Source organism: Carcharodon carcharias, chromosome 8 (assembly GCF_017639515.1).
Source record: "Carcharodon carcharias isolate sCarCar2 chromosome 8, sCarCar2.pri, whole genome shotgun sequence".
In the NCBI taxonomy this organism is placed as follows: Eukaryota; Metazoa; Chordata; class Chondrichthyes; order Lamniformes; family Lamnidae; genus Carcharodon; species Carcharodon carcharias.
Window position 1 is genome coordinate 41744935 of NC_054474.1, and position 18295 is coordinate 41763229.

Below are 18295 nucleotides of genomic sequence, written 5' to 3' on the forward strand. Positions count from 1 at the left end.
AGAGCCTAGGCAATGTGCAGTTAAGTGACTAGCTCCACTGATGCAATGTGGACTGAATTCTTCAGAAACACCTGCAGGCAGTACTCATTCGATGTTTTTACAGAATTTGATGCTAACTGAGGCACACATTTTATGACTCCCTGTCCCTACTCTGACAACAGCAAGTCTGCATCAGATTTATTCAAGCAATGGCTCCCTGGGTTCTGCAGAGGAATCTTACTGCTGTTGTTGAGTGGTAGGTCCTGTTTCAGATGCAGTATAATAGGAGTGAGCACATCTCTCAATTTAGGCAGTTTCTCTTAACATTAGTGCACTTCTGTATCTAAAAAACATAAGCAACATGCTACAATTCTAGATACTGAACAGCAAACAGATTTCTCAGACAAACATTCTAATTTGGGCCAATTTTAAACATAGAAATTCTCTTTTGTCTTACTGCACAGCAAGTAGATTCTTCACTTATTAATGATTTTTCATTTTAGGGCCTGAATAGGCTCACTGTTTATCTTTGGCAATGTTAGTACATTATCAGTCCTAAATTTAGTAGAGAGTGAAATTATAAAATGATAGGACCACGCAGAATCAATTATTTTTCATAAAAAGTGTGGACCAAGATGAGGCCACTCAGTCCATCAAGCAGCTTCTTTCATATTTCAATCTACCCAAACATGTACTATAGCGGCCAATTTAATCTCTTGAGTTGAAAGTTCTAAATAGCCATTCTTTGATCCCTTAAAATCCAATTTATCTACTCATTCCTGCATCTCTGCTATTCAGTCCTAGTAAGCTGTCTTACACAATTAAAAATCTGCCTTTTCCATCAGTCTTAGCACACTGGATCCATTGTGATCTATCAGCACTGTTCCCAGTTTGATGTCTGTGAAACTTACCTCATTTTGTTGAAAACCTGTTTCAGATATCCTGCTACCCTTTATTGAATTTCCAAGTGAATGCTTGAACGCAATCTCCCACTCTCAAATGATGCTGTTGAGTATCCAAATGACATGTTGGATGTCACAGGAAGTGCAATGAAACACCCTCAACCTGCAACTATGTTCTGATCTTGGTCTCTCGCCAGCCATGGCAATGTTTCTCTAGGGCAGAATTTTTCACGTAGTTGGCAGGCTCAGCTAGATCAAGGTGGTCGCGGAACTGATCGCCGCTTGCGATTGGCTCCACGCCATCATTTTATGTGGGCGGGCCAATTAAGGCCCATCTAGCGTAATATGTGAGCCATAGTGCTCACTACTACTTGTGTGGGTGGGGGGAGGAGGGAGAGTCAGGGCCAGCGTTCTTTCGCACGCGAAAGAGCACATCAACCTCCCGGAGGCACGAAGCTGTCTCGGAGATTGAATCGATGTTAAAAATATTAAATAAAAGGTTTAAAAATATTTAAACATGCCCCCTTATGTGATTGTCACCTGAGATGGGGCATGTTTTTATATTTATTAATAAAATTTTATTTATTTAATAAAAGCTTTAGGAAACCTCATCCCGTTCGCGGATGAGGTTTCTTGAAAATCACGAAGGCCGCTTAGGCTTTTTGCCTGCCTGCCAACCTTAAGGTTGGACGGGCAGCATTAACAATTACAATAATTGCTTTGTTAATGGCTTTAATAGGCCATTTACATTTCAGCGGGCGCATAGCCGACTCTGGCACTGCCTGTCGACCGAAATATCATGAGACTGCGCTATGACGTCGGGACGCACGTCTGACGTCATCGCGCCTCATTTTACATGTCGGTTCCGCCCCCACACAACCGACTGGAAAACCCTGCCCCTAATTTCAAGTCTCACCTGCGGATGATTGATGTTAAGCCTTAAGTTTTTTAATTTTCCAAGTAAGCACTAATGGCAAGAAGCCAGCATGTGTTAGAAATGTTTGCGTAACACATGCACAATTTTCTCACTATAGGAGCTTACATGGAAAATTTTAGCCTGCTAGTTTTGACATTGTTCGCAAAAACATGTTGTAGAATTGTTCAGTTGTCAAGCCCTGGTATGTAATTATTACTAATCCACTAACCATTAATGAAAAAATCCCAAGCTGCGTATAAATACAGTTGAACTAGATTTCTCATACTGTCATCTGACTACTTCTAATTAGAGTTTGAACTTTATATATTTACAGTTAGTTTTGTTTTGGCTTTCAATTTTCAACTTAAATTTTCAATTTTCTGTGGTCACTTGGATTATTATGGTTGTATCTGTTTTCTGTAATCTGATGCCTGCTAACTAATCAGATAGGAGAGATCAAATTTGAGATTTATAGGCCAGTCAGATTTTTTTTATATTTGTCCACAGAATGTGGATGTCGCAAGTGAGGCCAGCATTTATTGCCCATTCCTAATTGCTCATGAGAAGGTGGTGGTGATCCACTTTCTTGAACTGCTGCAGTCCATGTGGTGTCGGTACACCCACAGTGCTGTTAGAAAGGGAGTTCCAGGATTTTGACCCAGCGACAGAGAAGGAATAAGGTTCCAAGTCAAGATGGTGTGTGGTTTGGAGGGGAACATGCAGATGGTTGTGTTCCCATGCATCTGATGTCCTTGTCCTTCTAGGTCGTAGAGATTGCGGGTTTGGAAGGTGCTGTCGAAGGAGCCTAAGCGAGTTCCTGCATTGCATCTTGTAGATGGTACACACTGCAGCCACTGGGTGTCAGTGGTAGAGGGATTGAATGTTTAAGGTGGTTGATGGGGTGCTAATCAAGTGGGTTGCTTTGTCTTGAATGTTGTTGAGCGTCTTGAGCATTGTTGGAGCAACACTCATCCAGGCAAGCAGAGTGTATTCCATCGCACTCCTGACTTGTGCCTGTAGATAGTGAACAGGATTTGGGGAGTCAAGAGGTGAATTACTCTCTGCAGAATTCCCAGCCTCCAATCTGCTCTTGTAGCCACGCATGGCTGGTCCAGTTCAGTTTCTGGTCAATAGTAAAACCACCCCCCCCCAGGATGTTGATAGTGAGGGATTCAGTGATGTAATGCCATTGAATGTCATGTGGAGATGATTAAATTCTCTTGTTGGAGATTTTCATTGCTTGGCACTTATGTGGCAATGTTACTTGCCACCAGGTCTTGCTGCATATGGGACCAGACTGCTTCTGTATCTGAGGAGTCATGAATGTTGCTGAACATTTTGCAATCATCAGGGAACATCCCCAATTTTGGCTTTGAGGGAGGTAATGTCATTGATGAAGCAGCTGAAGATGATTGTGCCTAGGACACTACCCTGAGTAACTCCTGCAGTGATATCCTGAGGCTAAGATGTTTGGCCTCCAACGACCATAACCATCTTCCTTTGTGCTAGGTATGACTCCAACAGTGGAGAGTTTTCCCCTGATTCATAACAACATAAGAACCCTATAAGATTCCCATTGACTTCAGCTTTGCTTGGGTTCCTTGGTGTCACACTCGGTCACATGCTGCCTTGATATCAAGGGCACCTCACCTCTGGAGTTCAGCTCTTTTGCCCATGTTTGAACCAAAGCTGTGATGAGGCCAGGAGCTGAGTGGCCCTGGCTGAACCCAAACTGAGCGTCAGCAAGCAGCTTATTGCTAAGCAAGTGCCGCTTGATAGCACTGTTGATGATCCCTTCCATTACTTTACTGATGATGGAGAGCAGACTGAGGGGGTAGTAATTGGCCGGTTGGATTTGTCCTGCTTTTTGTGTACCGAACATACCTGAGCAATTTTTCACGCTCTAGGTAGATGCCTAAGTTGTAGATGTACTGGAACAGCTTAACTGGGGGCATGGCTGGTTCTAGAGCACAATTCTTCAGTACTATTGCCGAATGTTATCAGGGCCCATAGCCTTAGCAGTATCCAATGCCATCAGCTGTTTCTTGATATCACGAGGACTGAATCAAATTGGTTGAAGACTGGCATCTGGGGACCTCAGGAGGAGGCTGAGATGGATTATCCATTCCGGCACTTCTGGCTGCAGATTATTGCAAATGCTTCAGCCTTGTCCTCTGCATTGATGCGCTGGGTTCCCCCATTGTTGAAGATGGGGATAATAGTGGAGCTGCCTCCTCCTCCTAGTTGTTTAATTGTCCACCACCATTCACGACTGGCTGTGGCAGAACTGCAGAGCTTAGATCTGATCCGTTGGCTGTGGGATTGCTTAGTTCTGTCCATCATATGTTGCTTGAGTTGATTGGCATGCAAGTAGTCCTGTGCTGTAGCTTCACCAGATCGACACCTCATTTTTAGGGATGCCTGGTGTTGCTCCTGGCATACTCTCCTGCACTTTTCATTGAACCAGAGTTGATCCTGGAGCTTGATGGTAGTGGTAGAGTGGGGGATAAAGGTCAGGTCAGAAGGTTACAGATTGTGTTCGAGTACAATTCTGCTGCTGCTGCTGATGGCGCACAGCGCCTCATGGATGCCCGGCCTTGAGTTGCTAATCTGTTTGAAATCTATCCCATTTAGCACGGTGGTAGTGCCACACAACATGATAGAGGATGCCCTCAATGCAAAGGCAGGACTTGTCTCCACAAGGACTGTGATTGGGTCACTCCTACTGCTATTGTCAAGGATAGCATCTAGACAGGCAGGTTGGTGAGGATGAGATTAGGTTGGTTTTTCCCTCTTGTTGGTTATTTCACCACTTGCTGCAATCCCAGTCTAGCAGATAAGTCCTTTAAGACTTGGCCAGCTCAATCAGAAGTGGTGTTACCAAGTGACTCTGTGATGTACGTTGAAGTTCCCCACCTAGACTACATTCTGTGCCCTTGCCACCCTTAATGCTTCCTTCAGTTGGTCAACATTAAGGAGTACTGATTCATCAGCTGTGAGGGGCGGGTCAGTAGGTGGTAATTAGTAGGAGATTTCCTTGCTCATGTTTGACCTGGTGAGACTTCGTAGGCTCTGGAGTCAATGTTAAGGACTCCCAGGGCAACACTCTCCTGAATGTATGTCATTGTGTCGCCATCTCTGGTGGGTCTGTCCTGCCAGTGGGACAGGACATTCCCAGAGATGGTGGTGGTGGTGGCGTCTGGGAAATTGTCTGATTTGATTTTGTGAATATGACTGTGTCAGGCTGTTGCTTGACTAATCTGCAGCTCTCCAATTTTAGCAGAAGCCCCTAGATGTTAGTAAGGAGGACTTTGCAGGGTTGGCAGGGCTGGGTTTGCCATTGTCATTTCCGGTGTCTTAAGTTGATGCAGTGTGGTTCATCCAGTTTCATTCCTTTTAGACCTCTTAGCAGGTTGATACAACATTATTAGCAAATTATAGCAAATTTAAAACCAAAGTTAAGAGATTATTTGAGTAAACAGTGATGGCAGTTTGAATGAACTTTGGGTAGTGTGATGGAGGCAAAACTATTGGGTAGTTCAGTGTTCTGGAGGAAAGTGTAAGCTTTCCTAGATCGGTGAGCTGTTAAGAGTGAACAGACTTACTCATTTATATTTGTTATGCCCGAATTGGGGCATGCAGTTTTAAAAACTCACTGACTAATCAAAAAAAAAAGCAATCTTATAAACTTGCAGGTAAAAACTTTTATTCGGAGTTATGTGTCATCTGGTTTTGTATTCCCCCATCAACCCAAGTGATTTTACATCTACACCTGTGCCTCTCAGTATTTTAAGGAGCTACAACATATTTTCTTCAACCTTCCTTTCCATGACAAATACAAGTTAATTTATTCTGCTGTCTTGCTTTGAAATACAAAGGTCTTAATCATCCTTGCCATTTTTCTTTGAGCCTGTCCATTGCATTCAAGATGAGACAGGCCCCAAATTGTGGGCTATTTCATATGAGGCCTAGCCAGTGAACTATACCAAGGGCAGAATTCTCCCTCCGGCAAATGGGGGTGGGACCCGCTCACCAACACGTAAAATGATGCGCAGTGACGTCAGGCGGGCATCCCAACCCATCACCGTATGTCATTTAGATTTTCAGTTGAGTCGGCTGCGCGCCTGCTGAACTGTCAAAGGCCTATTAAAAAGTAATTAAAACAGTTAAAGGAGCTGCCTGTGCAACCTTAAGGTTTTGGATACTGTTGGTGGGGACGACCTACCAGGTATAAGTTGTGGTGGTTGCATCTCTGGCACCGAGGCTAGACCCTCAGCTCAGAAAGGAGGGAGGGAAAAGAGGAGAGCAGTAGTGATAGGGGATTCGATAGTTAGAGAGGCAGATAGAAGATTCTGTGGGAGAGATCAAGAATCCCGGATGGTCTGTTGCCTCCCTGGTGCCAGGGTCCGCGATATCTCGGATCGAGTTCTCGGTATTCTCAGGAGGGAGGGTGAGCAGCCAGATGTTGTGGTCCATGTAGGGACCAGTGACATGGATAGGAAGGAGGAGGAGGTCCTGCAAAGAGAGTTTAGGGAGTTAGGTGCTAAGTTGAAGGACTGGACCTCCAGGGTTACGATCTCAGGGGTGCTACCCGTGCCATGTGCTAGTGAGGCTAGAAATAGGAGGACATTGCAGCTAAATATGTGGCTAAGGAGATGGTGCAGGAGGGAGGCCTTCATGTTTCTTGACAATTGGGCTCTGTTCCAGGGAAGGTGGGACCTGTTCCGACGGGATGGTTTGCACCTGAACTGGAGGGGGACTAACATCCTTGCGGGTAGGTTTGCTACTGTTGCTCCGGGGCGTTTAAACTAGATTTGCAGGGGGAGGGGAACCAGAGTGTTAGAGCAGATAGTGAGGTGGAGGAGGATAAAGGTCAAGCAAGGAATGCACATATAGACAGAAATCAAGGGTCCGTACATGATAGAAATGTTCTCAGGTGCATCTATTTCAGTGCAAGGAGTAATGCAAGGCAAATGAGCTTAGGGCATGGATTGGCACGTGGGATTACAACATTATTGCTATTAGTGAGACTTAGTTGCAGGTAGGGCAGGACTGGCATCTCAATGTTCCGGGGTTCCATTGTTTCAGACATGATAGAGGGGGAGGGATGAAAGGGGGAGGAGTGGCATTACTAGTCAGGGAAAATATCATAGTCTTGCGTAAGCAGGACAGCCCGGAGGGCTCGTCTACAGAGGCCATATGGGTGGAGCTGAGGAATGGGAAAGGTGTGACCACACTAATAGGGTTGCATTATAGACCGCCCAATAGTCAGAGAGAATTGGAGGAGCAAATCTCTAGAGAGTTAGCAGACCAATGTAAGAAACAAAAAGTTGTGATAGTAGGAGATTTTAACTTTCCACATATTGACTGGGATTCCCATACTGTAAAAGGGCTTGGAGTTTGTCAAATGTGTTCAGGAAAGTTTTCTAAATCAATATATAGAGGTACCAACGAGAGAGGATGCAATACTTGATCTCCTATTAGGGAACCAGACAGGTCAGGTGACAGAAGTATGTGTAGGCAAACATTTTGTGTTCAGTGACCACAATGTCATTAGTTTTAAGCTAATTATGGATAAGGATAGATCTGGTCCTCGAGTTGAGATTCTACATTGGAGAAAGGCCAATTTTGTGGAAATGAGAAATGATCTAGGAAGAATGGATTGGCATAAGTTGTTTTCTGGCAAGGATGCGTTCAGTAAGTGGAAGGCATTCAAAGGCGAAATTTTGAGAGTGCAGAGTTTGCATGTTCCTGTCAGGATTAAAGGCAAAGTTAACAAGCATAGGGAACCTTGGTTTTCAAGGGATATTGGCGATCTGGTTAAGAAGAAGAGAGAGGTGTATAGCAGGTATAGGCAACAAGGAGCAAATGAGGTACTTGTAGAGTATAGAAAATGTAAGAAAATACTAAAAAAGGAAATCAGGAAGGCAAAAAGAAGACATGAGGTTGCTTTGGCAGATAATGTGAAGGTAAACCCGAAGGGTTTCTACAAGTATATTAAGAGTAAAAGGATAGAAAGGGACACAATTGGTCCCCTTGAAGATCAGAGTGGTCATCTTATGTATGGAGCCTCACGAGATGGGGGAGATCTTAAACAGTTTTTTTGCATCAGTATTTACTCAGGAAACTGGCATAGTGCATAAAGAAGGAAGGGAAACAAGCAGTAGTTGCATGGAGCATATAGAGATTTAAGAGGAGGAGGTGCTTGCTGCCTTACAGCGAATAAAGGTAGATTAATCCCCCGGTCCTGACATGATAAATCCCTCGGACCTTGAGGGAGACTAGTATAGAAATTGCAGGGGTCCTGGCAGAAATATTTAAAATGTCCTTAGCCACAGGTGAGGTGCCGGAGGATTGGAGGGTTTGTTTAATGTTTAAATTGTTCCATTGTTTAAAAAAGGCTCCAAAAGTAAACCAGGTAATTACAGGCCAGTGAGCCTGATGTCAGTAGTAGGTAAATTATTGGAAGGTGTTCTGAGAGATTGGATATATAATTATTTGGACAGCCAAGGGCTGATTAAGGATAGTCAGCATGGCTTTGTGTGTGGTAGGTTGTGTTTAACGAACCTTGTAGAGTTTTTTCGAGGAGCTTACCAAGAAAGTAGATGAAGGAAAGGCTGTGGATGTTGTCTACGTGGACTTTAGTAAGGCCTTTGACAAGGTCCCACATGGGAGGTTATTTCAGAAGATTCAGACACTTAGTATCCATGGAGAGGTTGTAAACTGGATTCGAAATTGGCTGTGTGGGAGAAGAGAGTGTGGTAGTGGATGATTGCTTCTCAGACTGGAGGTCTGTGACTAGTGGTGTGCCTCAGGGATCTGTGCTGGGACCATTGTTGTTTGTTGTCTATATCAATGATTTGGATGATAATGTGGTGAATTGGATCAGCAAGTTTGCTGATGACACTAAGATTGGAGGTGTTGTGGACAGTGAGGAAGGCTTTCAAAGCTTGCAGGGATTTGGACCAACTGTAAAAATGGGCCAGAAAATTGCAGATGGAAGTTAATGTGGAAAAGTGTGAGTTGTTACATTTTGGAAGGTCAAACCAAGGTAGGACATACACAGTAAATGGTAGGGCACTGAGGAGTGCGGAGGAACAAAGGGATCTGGGAGTTCAGATACATAGTTCCCTGAAAGTGGCGTCACAGGTAGACAAGATTGTAAAGAAAGCTTCTGGCATACTGGCCTTCATAAATCAAAGTATTGAATATAGGAGTTGGGATGTTATAGTGAGGTTGTATAAGACATTGCTGAGGCCAACTTTGGAGTATTGTGTGCAGTTCTGGTCGCCTAACTACAGGAAGGATATCAGTAAGATTGAGAGAGTGCAGAGATTTACTAGGATGTTGCCGGGTCTTAAGGAGTTGAGTTACAGGGAAAGATTAAGCAGGTTAGGACTTTATTCCTTGGAGCGTAGAAGAATGAGGGGAGATATGATAGAAGTTTACAAAATTATGAGGGGTATAGACAGAGTAAATGCGAGTAGGCTCTTTCCACTTAGATTAGGAGAAATAAACACAAGAGCACATGGCTTTAGGGTGAAAGGGGAAAGGTTTAGGGGGAACTTCCTCACTCAGAGAGTGGTGAGAGTGTGGAACGAGCTACCATCTGATGTGGTAAATGCGGGCTCACTCTTAAGTTTTAAGAATAAATTAGATAGATACATGGATGGGAAATGTCTGGAGGGTTATGCACTAGGTGCAGGTCAATGGGACTAGCGGAATAATATTTTGGCACAGACTAGAAGGGCCAAATGGCCTGTTTTCTGTGCTGTAGTGTTCTATGGTTGGTGGGCAGGCGATGAGCCCAGGCGGCCTTCAGAAAAACATAAAACCTCATCCATGGGTGGGATGAGGTTTCATGAGGGATTTAAAATGTGTGTTACATTTTTAATAAAAGTAATTGACATGTCCAAGTTCATGTGACCGTGTCACATGAGGGGACATGTCAATAAAATTTTTCTCATCATTTATTATCTTTTTAAAAGTAATACTGATCTCCCTGAGGCAGCACTTTGCCTCAGGGAGATCTGTGCACTCTTGCACGCACGTATGCGAAAGAGTGCACACCTGGCTCAGGGATCCCTCCCCTTCCCCCCGCCCGCACAGGGAGCGCTCAGCGCTTCTTGGCGCACATCACACCCTAATTGGCCCGCCACGTAAAATGGCGGAATATCCCTGAACAGGGATGCCGATCAGGAACTCGCCCGCTCTCGCGTAACCCCCCGACGGGGAAAAATGCTGACCCAAGTTAAAATAACTTTAGCCAAAGTGAAATTACCTTTGGATACATTCTGATATTTGATTAACTTTGTTGTTAGTTTTATATAGCAAGAAGCTTAGACTAAGTGGTCAATAATTTCCATTCAATCTATTTCATTCTCCATCTTGCTGTGTAGTAAGATTGCACAAATTTACCAAGCTTTAAGCTTTTTTCAGGAGCTACTTACAAAATGATTGTGCTTTAAAATAAAAATCAGTTAAATCACATTGATACCAAAAAAAATTGCTGTGGGTATATGTGGATTTAAAGGTAGTTCATTATAACTTCATTCTAGCACCTAATGTGTTTTATATCAGACATGATTGCATGAGAAAGTGTACAGTTTAATATTAGACAAATACTGTATGATATTGAATATCACTTTACTAAACTGTCGACATTATTTGACCCATATGGAGAAAGTTTCCTCAAGAAATTTGATTTGGGCATGCAAGACTTAACCCATCAGAGGTAGGTCCATAATAAAGTTGTGCAGTAACCTGTTACTAAACTTGTGGCTCCTTGTGAATGTGTCATATTCTTTGCAGAATATAAACTCTACTGTTGGAACATTTTCAACTGTTTTTTCCACTCCATTTATAGAGTTTTAATTTTCTTGTGTTCAGAATCTTAGAAAGTGTAAAATCGAGCGTATAGCAGCTCCTCACTACTTCACTGGTTAAGCCTCTAGAGGAAGAATGCTGTCACCTAGTATAAAATACACTGACTAATAGCTGTAGCAAAGTCCCTGTCTTCCACACATGCGGCGTAATCTCTAATATGTTCTTTTCCTAGGTGAATGCTGAGACTTGTCAGATAATGGCTGATGTGGCTCCATGCTTCATCTCAGTCTAAAATTGTATGATGGGTATTTGTTTGGAGAGGGCTGTTTTGTGAATTTTGCAGGTTCTGCTTGCCTTGATGGTATGCAAGAGAAGATTTGGAAAACCTGGGCAACTGTTTTCACACAGTATTGTACCCAAAGTATAATCTGTACCTAAGAATGTAATATCTGTATCAAGACAAAGTATAAAACAGAATTATAATCAAGAAAATATGGACCAAGTTACTGCTTAATTTGGAATTTTTTTTTAGTTTAAGTATATAAAATCAGTTGAAATTATTTAAGGATTGCTGAATGTTTGCACAGAGCACTTATTAAAACTATATTCTTGCTTTTTTTAGGTCGTGTAACCAATTTTCGCAGAGTTACCTATGTTGTACTTGATGAAGCAGATAGAATGTTTGATATGGGTTTTGAGCCGCAGGTAAGCATTTTGAAGAAACGTTTTTCTCTGGAAGTATTGTTTGATAATTTTGATTGTTGACGTGTCAATTATTTGGATATGTCTGTGCAATGAACAAAATTCATAGAAAATAATACACCGCTTTGAAATAATTCTGCACATGTACATGCTGAGAGATTTTCCTTTTTCAAGGGCAGTCAAGGATTGGCAATAAATACTGGCCTTGCCTTCATCTCTTGAATGAATTAAAAATAAAATTACGTGCAGAAACAGGCCATTTAGTTCAACTGGCCTGTGGCTCCTGTTTTAGATCCACATAGCCACCTCCCACACTATTTCATCTGAACCTAATGGGTTATCTTTCTATCACTTTCTCCCTCATTCAGCTATGTGGATTCCCTTTAAGTCCAGCTATGCTGCTTGCCTCAACAGCTCCCTGATATAGTAAGCTCTATATTTTAGCCATTCTCTGGGTAAACTGAATTCCTTATTGCTTATATAAAAGCAAAATACTGCAGATAATGGAAATCTGAAATAAAATAGAAAATGCTGGAAAAGCTCAGCAGATATGGCAGCATCTGTGGAGAGAGAAACAGCGTTAACGTTTCAAGTCACTGTGACTCTTCTTCAGAGCTCTGAAGAGGAGTCATACTGGGGTGAAGAATGGCATCTGCAGCTCAGCAGTATTTTTCCAGCGAAGCACTCTCTTTTAGTGATGCTGTTGACCTCATGAGATGGTTTGTGTGCAAACTTATTTCTGAACTACAATTTACCTCTGATATTTGTTACTGAAAATCAAAAAACTGTAAAGATTAACCGTTTCTATTTGTTTATTAATAGGTAATGCGAATAGTTGAAAACATTCGACCAGACCGACAAACCGTTATGTTTTCTGCTACGTTCCCCAGAGCAATGGAGGCCCTAGCACGACGAATACTAACAAAACCTATTGAAGTGCAAGTAGGCAGTAGGAGTGTCGTTTGCTCTGATGTTGAGCAACATGTGGTAGGTGTTGTTCAACAGTGCAACCCACTCAATATGATAAGCAATTTATTTCCATGGCTGAACGATTTTGCATTGCAAACTAGAACTCTACAACCTGGATAAGAAATTTTCATTTCTTATGGATGGTGCTATTGTGGCCATTGCATTTAGTATTGGTATTTTAAATGTTGCTTCTTAGCCAAAGTAAAACATTTCTCTTTCTGTGACATTACGCATATAATGAGTAAACTATCACCATTGCATTGGTGCATCTCAAGTGAAGATAAGCCACTGTACCACTTCTAACAAAGTTGGAAAATCTTGATAATGAGCAGAACTGATCTTGACAAATGTGGATTGCAGAAGATCAAATAATAAACTGGGGTGGGAAAACCTGGCCAAGGTTTGACCACTGTCTTTACAATGACGTGAAATGGGAGGAAGTGATGCACAGCAGTATGGCAGCCAGAACTGGATAGGAGTTTTCGTATTCTTTCATGAGATTTGAGCATTGCTGGCTAGGCCAGCATTTGTTGTCCATGCCGAATTGCCCATGAGAAGGTGGTGGTGAGCTGCCACCTTGAACCATGCAGTCCATCTGGTGCAGGTGCACCCATGGTGCTGTTAGGAAGGGAGTTCTAGGATTGACCCAGCGACAGTAAAGGAACAGTAATATAGTTCCAAGTCAGGATGGTGTGTGGCTTGTAAAGGAACTTGCAGATGGTAGTGTCCCCATGCATCTGCTGGCATTGTCCTTCTAAGTGGTAGAGGTCATGAGTTTGGAAGATGCTGTTCAAGGAGTCTTGGTGAGTTACTGCAGTGCATCTTGTATACAGTTCATGCCACTGTCACTGTGTGCCACTGATGGAGAGCGTGAATGTTGAAGGTATGGATGCTGTTATAATCAAGAGGGCTGCTTTGTCCTGGATGGTGTCGAGCTTTTTGAGTATTGTTGGAGCCACACTCATCAGGGGAAGTGCTCTCAGGGTAATTTGCTCACTACTAAGCAAAAGCATTCATAACAAAGTAAATAAATTGATAGCGCACATTGAAGTAAATAATATAATCTGATAGCCATTACAGAGACATGGCTGCAGGATGACAAGGATTGACCCCGAATATTGAGGGGTACATGATATTCAAAAAGAATAGGAAGCTAGGTAAAGGTGGAGGGGTAGCAGTGTTGATCAAGGATGGCATTTGGTGCAATACTTACAGATGACTTTGGGTTCAGGAAATCAGGATGTAGAATCGGTTTGGGTGGAGATGAGGAATAGAGGAAAGAAGTCATTAGTGGGAATAATCTACAGGTCCATAGTAACAGTAACCATAATGTAGGACAAAATATACAAGAAGAAAAATTGGGTGCTTGTGATAAAGGGACAGAAATAATCATGGGTGATTTTAATCTACTTATAAACTAGAAAAATAAGATTGGCAGTCATAGACTGGATCATAGAATCTTTTGAGAGTTTTTTTTAGAGCAGCAGGCTATATTAGACTTGGTATTGTGTAATGCGACAGCATTAATTATTGACCTCAGAGTGAAGGCACCCGAGGTAGCAACAGCCACAATATGATTGAATTTTACGTCCAATTTGAAAGGGAGAAGAGTGGGTCTAAGACTAGTTTTTTAAACTTAAATAAGGGCAACCATGTGGGCTTGAAAGTTGAGCTAGCTGGTGAACTGAGATAATAGGCTGGGGATAGATCAATAGAGAAGCAGTAGCAGACATTTATGGGGATATTTCAGAATACTTAGAATAAATGTATTCCTACTATAAAGAAAACTCTTAAGAGGTGGACCCACCATCCGTGGTTAACTAAAGAAGTTAAGGAAAGCATCAAACTTAAGGAAAAAGGATGTAACTGCACAAAGATGAGTGACAGTCAGATGATTGGTCAGAATATAAAAAACAGCAGAGAATGATTAAAAGGTTAATCAGGAGAAAGAAATTACAGTATGAGAGGAAGCTAGCTAGAAATGTAAAAACAGATAGCAAGAGTTTCTACAGGTACTTAAAAAGGAAAAGAGCAAATAAAGTGAGTATTGGTCCTCTAGAGAGTGACAATGTGGAGTTAATAGTAGACAATAAGGAAATGGTGGATGAAATTAACAAATATTTTGCTTCAGTTTTCACTATAGAGGATACAAAAAACATTCCAGTAATAGCTGTAAATCAGGAGATGGAAGGGAGAGGAGAACTTGGTACAATTACAATCACTAGGGAAGTGGTACTGAGCAAACTGATAGTGCTGTGGGCTGACAGGTTTCCAGGTCCTGGTTGACTTTATCCTTGGGTCTTAAAAGAGATGGCTAATGAGGTAGTAGATGAGTTGGTGTTAATTTTCCAAAATTCCTTAGATTCTGCAAAGATTTCATCAGACTGGAAAGTAGCAAATATAACCCTTCTTTTCAAGAAGGGAGGGAGGCGGAAAACAGGAAACTGTAGGCCAGTTAGCTTGATGTCTGCGTTGGGGAAAGTGTTAGAATTGATTATTAAGGAGGTTATAAATGGGCACTTAGAGAAACTTAAGATAATCGAGAAGAGTCATCATAGTTTTGTAAAAGGGAAATTACTTTTAACCAATTTATTGGAGTTCTTTGAAGGAGTAACATGCGCTGTGGATAAAGGGGAGCCTGTTGACATTCTTGGATTTCCAGAAGGTATTTGATTAGGTGCCACATGTGGAAAATAAAAGCTCATAGTGTAGGGGGGTAACATATTAGCATGGATAAAAGATTGACTGGCTGGCAGAAAACAGAGAATATGCATAAATGGGTCTTTTTCTGATCGACAGAATGTGATGAGTGGAATCTTGCAGGGGTCTGTGCTGGGGCTTCAGCTTTTTACGATTTGTATCAATAACTTAGATGAGGGGAGAGAAAGCATAGTAGCTAGCTTTTCAGATGACACAAAGGCAGGAAAGTATATTGTGAAGCAGACATAAGGATGTTGCAGATGGGTATAGATAGGTTGAGTGAGTGGAGAAAAATCTGGCAGATGGAGTATAATGTAGGAAAATGTGAAGTTCACTTTGGCGGAAAGAATAAAAAAGCAGAGTATTACTTAAATGGAGAATGGCTGCAGAATTCCGAGGTGCAGAGGGATCCAGGTGTTCTGCTGCATGAGTCAGAAAAAGTTAGTATGCAGGCACAGCAAGTAATTAAGATGGAATGCTATCCTTTATTAAGAGAGGAATTGAACATAAAAGTAAGGATGTCACGCTTCAGTTATACAGGGCATTGGTAAAACCTCATCTCAAATATTTGTTTTGGTCTCCTTATTTAAGGAAGGATGTAAATGCGCTGGAGGTGATTCAGAGGAGGTTTATTAGATTGATACCTGGAATGAGCGGGTTGTCTTAAGAAGAAAGGTTAGACAGACTGGGCTTGTTTCCACTAGACTTTAGAAGGGTGAGGAGTGACTTAATTGAAATATATAAGACCCTGAACGGTATTGACACGGTGGACGTGGAAAAGATGTTTCCTCTTGTGAGTGAGTCCGGAACTAGGGGGCATTGTTTTAAAATTAGGGGTTGCCTTTTAAGACTGAAATGAGAATTTTTTTCTCTGAGGGTTGTATGACTTTTGAACTCTCTGCCTCTGAAGGCGGCGGAGGCAGGGTCATTGAATATTTTTAAGGCAGAGGTAGATAGATCCTTGTTAGGCAAGGGAATCAAAGGTTATCAGAGGTAAATGGGAATGTGGAAATCTAAAACACAAGCAGATCTGCCATGATCTTATTGAATGGCAGAGCAGGCTCAAAGGGCCGAATGGCCTACTTCTCCTATTTCATATGTTTATATGTACTTACAACATTCTGAAGGGGCATGATGAGGCAGAAGCTGGGAGATTGCATCCGCTGGTCGGGGAATCTAAAACACGGGGCACCCATGATTGCACAAGTGTTAAGCCCTGGAAAAGAAGTTTGTGAACATTTTTGGGTGTCAGGGGAAGGGAAGGCAAAGTTGGGCAACAGTTTTCTGCTCCTGTTAATACCATGTGACATTACACCCATGTTCTTATTAAACCTCCAACTGTTCACAAGTAATGCCATGAGTGGCCCAGCACAGCCTCAGGATAAGGGCCCGACCATTTAGGACTGAGAAGAGGAGAAATGTTATCACTCAGAGGGTTGTGAATCATTAGAATTCTTGACCCCAGAGGTTGTGGATGATCCATTATTGAATATAAGGCTGAGATAGACAGATTTTTGGTGTTCCAGGGTATCAGCAGACATGGGGAGTGGGCGGGGATTTGGAGTTGAAGCCCAATATCAGCCATGATCATATTGAATGGCAGAGCAGGCTCGATGGGCCATATGGTCTACTGATGTTCCTATTTCTTGTTTTCTTGTGTTTTTACATTCCTAATTTAAGATGTTTATTACATACTGATTAAATTGTATAAGTTCACAAGTCTTTAAAAAACATAACATTTTCATAAAGTACAAAAATGACTATGATTGCTCAAAAATTGATGTTTGTACAGTTTCCATGTTTTTAGATTTCAAAAAAAGCCCCCAAGCTGAAAATTCTTTAAGGGGAGAGATGGAGAGATTTTTAAAATTGTTTTTTTTTTGACTAAAATAAAGAGACGAAACAGCTATCTGTCATAGAGATAGAAACCAACCTCACAGGTCTTTATTCAAAAATCACATTTCTATCCATCAATAAGGAAATCAGAGCTGCTGTAACAGGTGTTACAATGTGAACAATGAATTAAAAAAATAATAAATTTAAATGTCCTTACCTGAAATAAAACTCAGAATTCTGTCTCCAGTTTTTGTCTTTTGGAAATAATAAGGAAATCCATTTCCTCACAGGATGAGGAGATATGTCTTTTTACTTCAATTCATGCTGATGCACAAATTGAATACTGCAAACTTCTGCAAATGGCACATGCACAGAATGCACCTCCACTGCAGTATAAGATGCTCTGTGCAACTTCTTTGAAGTAACACTATGCAACAGCGTCTCAGGATTTTAAGACAAGCTGAGATCTTGAACTAAAATTAAAAAGCATAAAAGAAAACTCAGGGGATAAATTTAGTCATGTTACAGAGAATTTTTTTTTTTTTACATTTTGTTTTGAAGTTTAGAAGTGACTGAAGCATGTATGAGAGTTTCAGCAACAGGTGGGCTAAGGTGAGGGGAAATGTGCAATGTTATAGAAGTTGGTCTTTGTGATGGAGAGCTTAGGAATTTAGAAGCATAACTCGGGGGTCACCGAGATTGTGAACAGCCTGAGACAGGGGGAGTTTGGTGGTGCGTGGGACTGGGGTGGAATTTATGGCAAGGGTACAGAGTTTGATGGGACCAAAGATGATGGCTTCAGTCCTCCCAGTGGTTAGTTGGAATAAATTGAGTTGCATCCAAGACCAGATGTTGGGCAGATGGTGGAAAGGCAGAACTGAGTGTCATCAGCATACACGTGGAACCTAACTGCATGTCTTCCGATGATGTTGTCATGGGCCAGTATGTATATGAGGATGAGGAGGCGGCCAAAGGCAAATCCTTGAGGGTAATCTCACTGAGCAGGACAATGGAGGAGGATCGTTTGGTCAATCTTGTCATTAACTATAATTCGTAGACCAAGAACATATATAATGAAAATAACTAAAATTATAATTCTGCATTATTTTTGCTTTTATCCCCACAGATTGTCATAGAGGAGGAGAACAAGTTTTTGAAGTTGTTGGAACTCTTAGGTCATTACCAAGAAAATGGCTCTGTTATAGTGTTTGTGGACAAGCAAGAGCATGCTGATGGTTTATTGAAGGATCTGATGAGGGCAGCCTACCCCTGCATGTCATTACACGGAGGTACAGTGGAGAATACATATCCTTGGATGCATCTCATCCAGTCCCAGCGCCTTGTTAACTTTAAGTACTGACAGTTTACCCAACACTCCCTCCTATCAATTTTGAACTCATCTAGTGACAAGTTTCCTCCTCTATCACCGTGGCCTCGGTAGTGTCTGCTTCCTTGGTAAAGACAG

At 41.9% G+C, this 18295-nt stretch overlaps 1 protein-coding gene across 4 annotated transcripts in view; it reads left to right on the forward strand.

The window, feature by feature from the left end:
* ddx46 (DEAD (Asp-Glu-Ala-Asp) box polypeptide 46) overlaps positions 1–18295 on the forward strand; it is a 69487-nt gene that overhangs the window by 35280 nt on the left and 15912 nt on the right. For all 4 annotated transcript variants that reach the window (XM_041193460.1, XM_041193461.1, XM_041193462.1 and 1 more), the window contains 3 exons: positions 11246–11328; positions 12148–12312; positions 17957–18119. In XM_041193460.1, coding sequence (XP_041049394.1) covers positions 11246–11328; positions 12148–12312; positions 17957–18119 — 411 coding nt within the window. The remainder of the gene's footprint in view (positions 1–11245; positions 11329–12147; positions 12313–17956; positions 18120–18295) is intronic.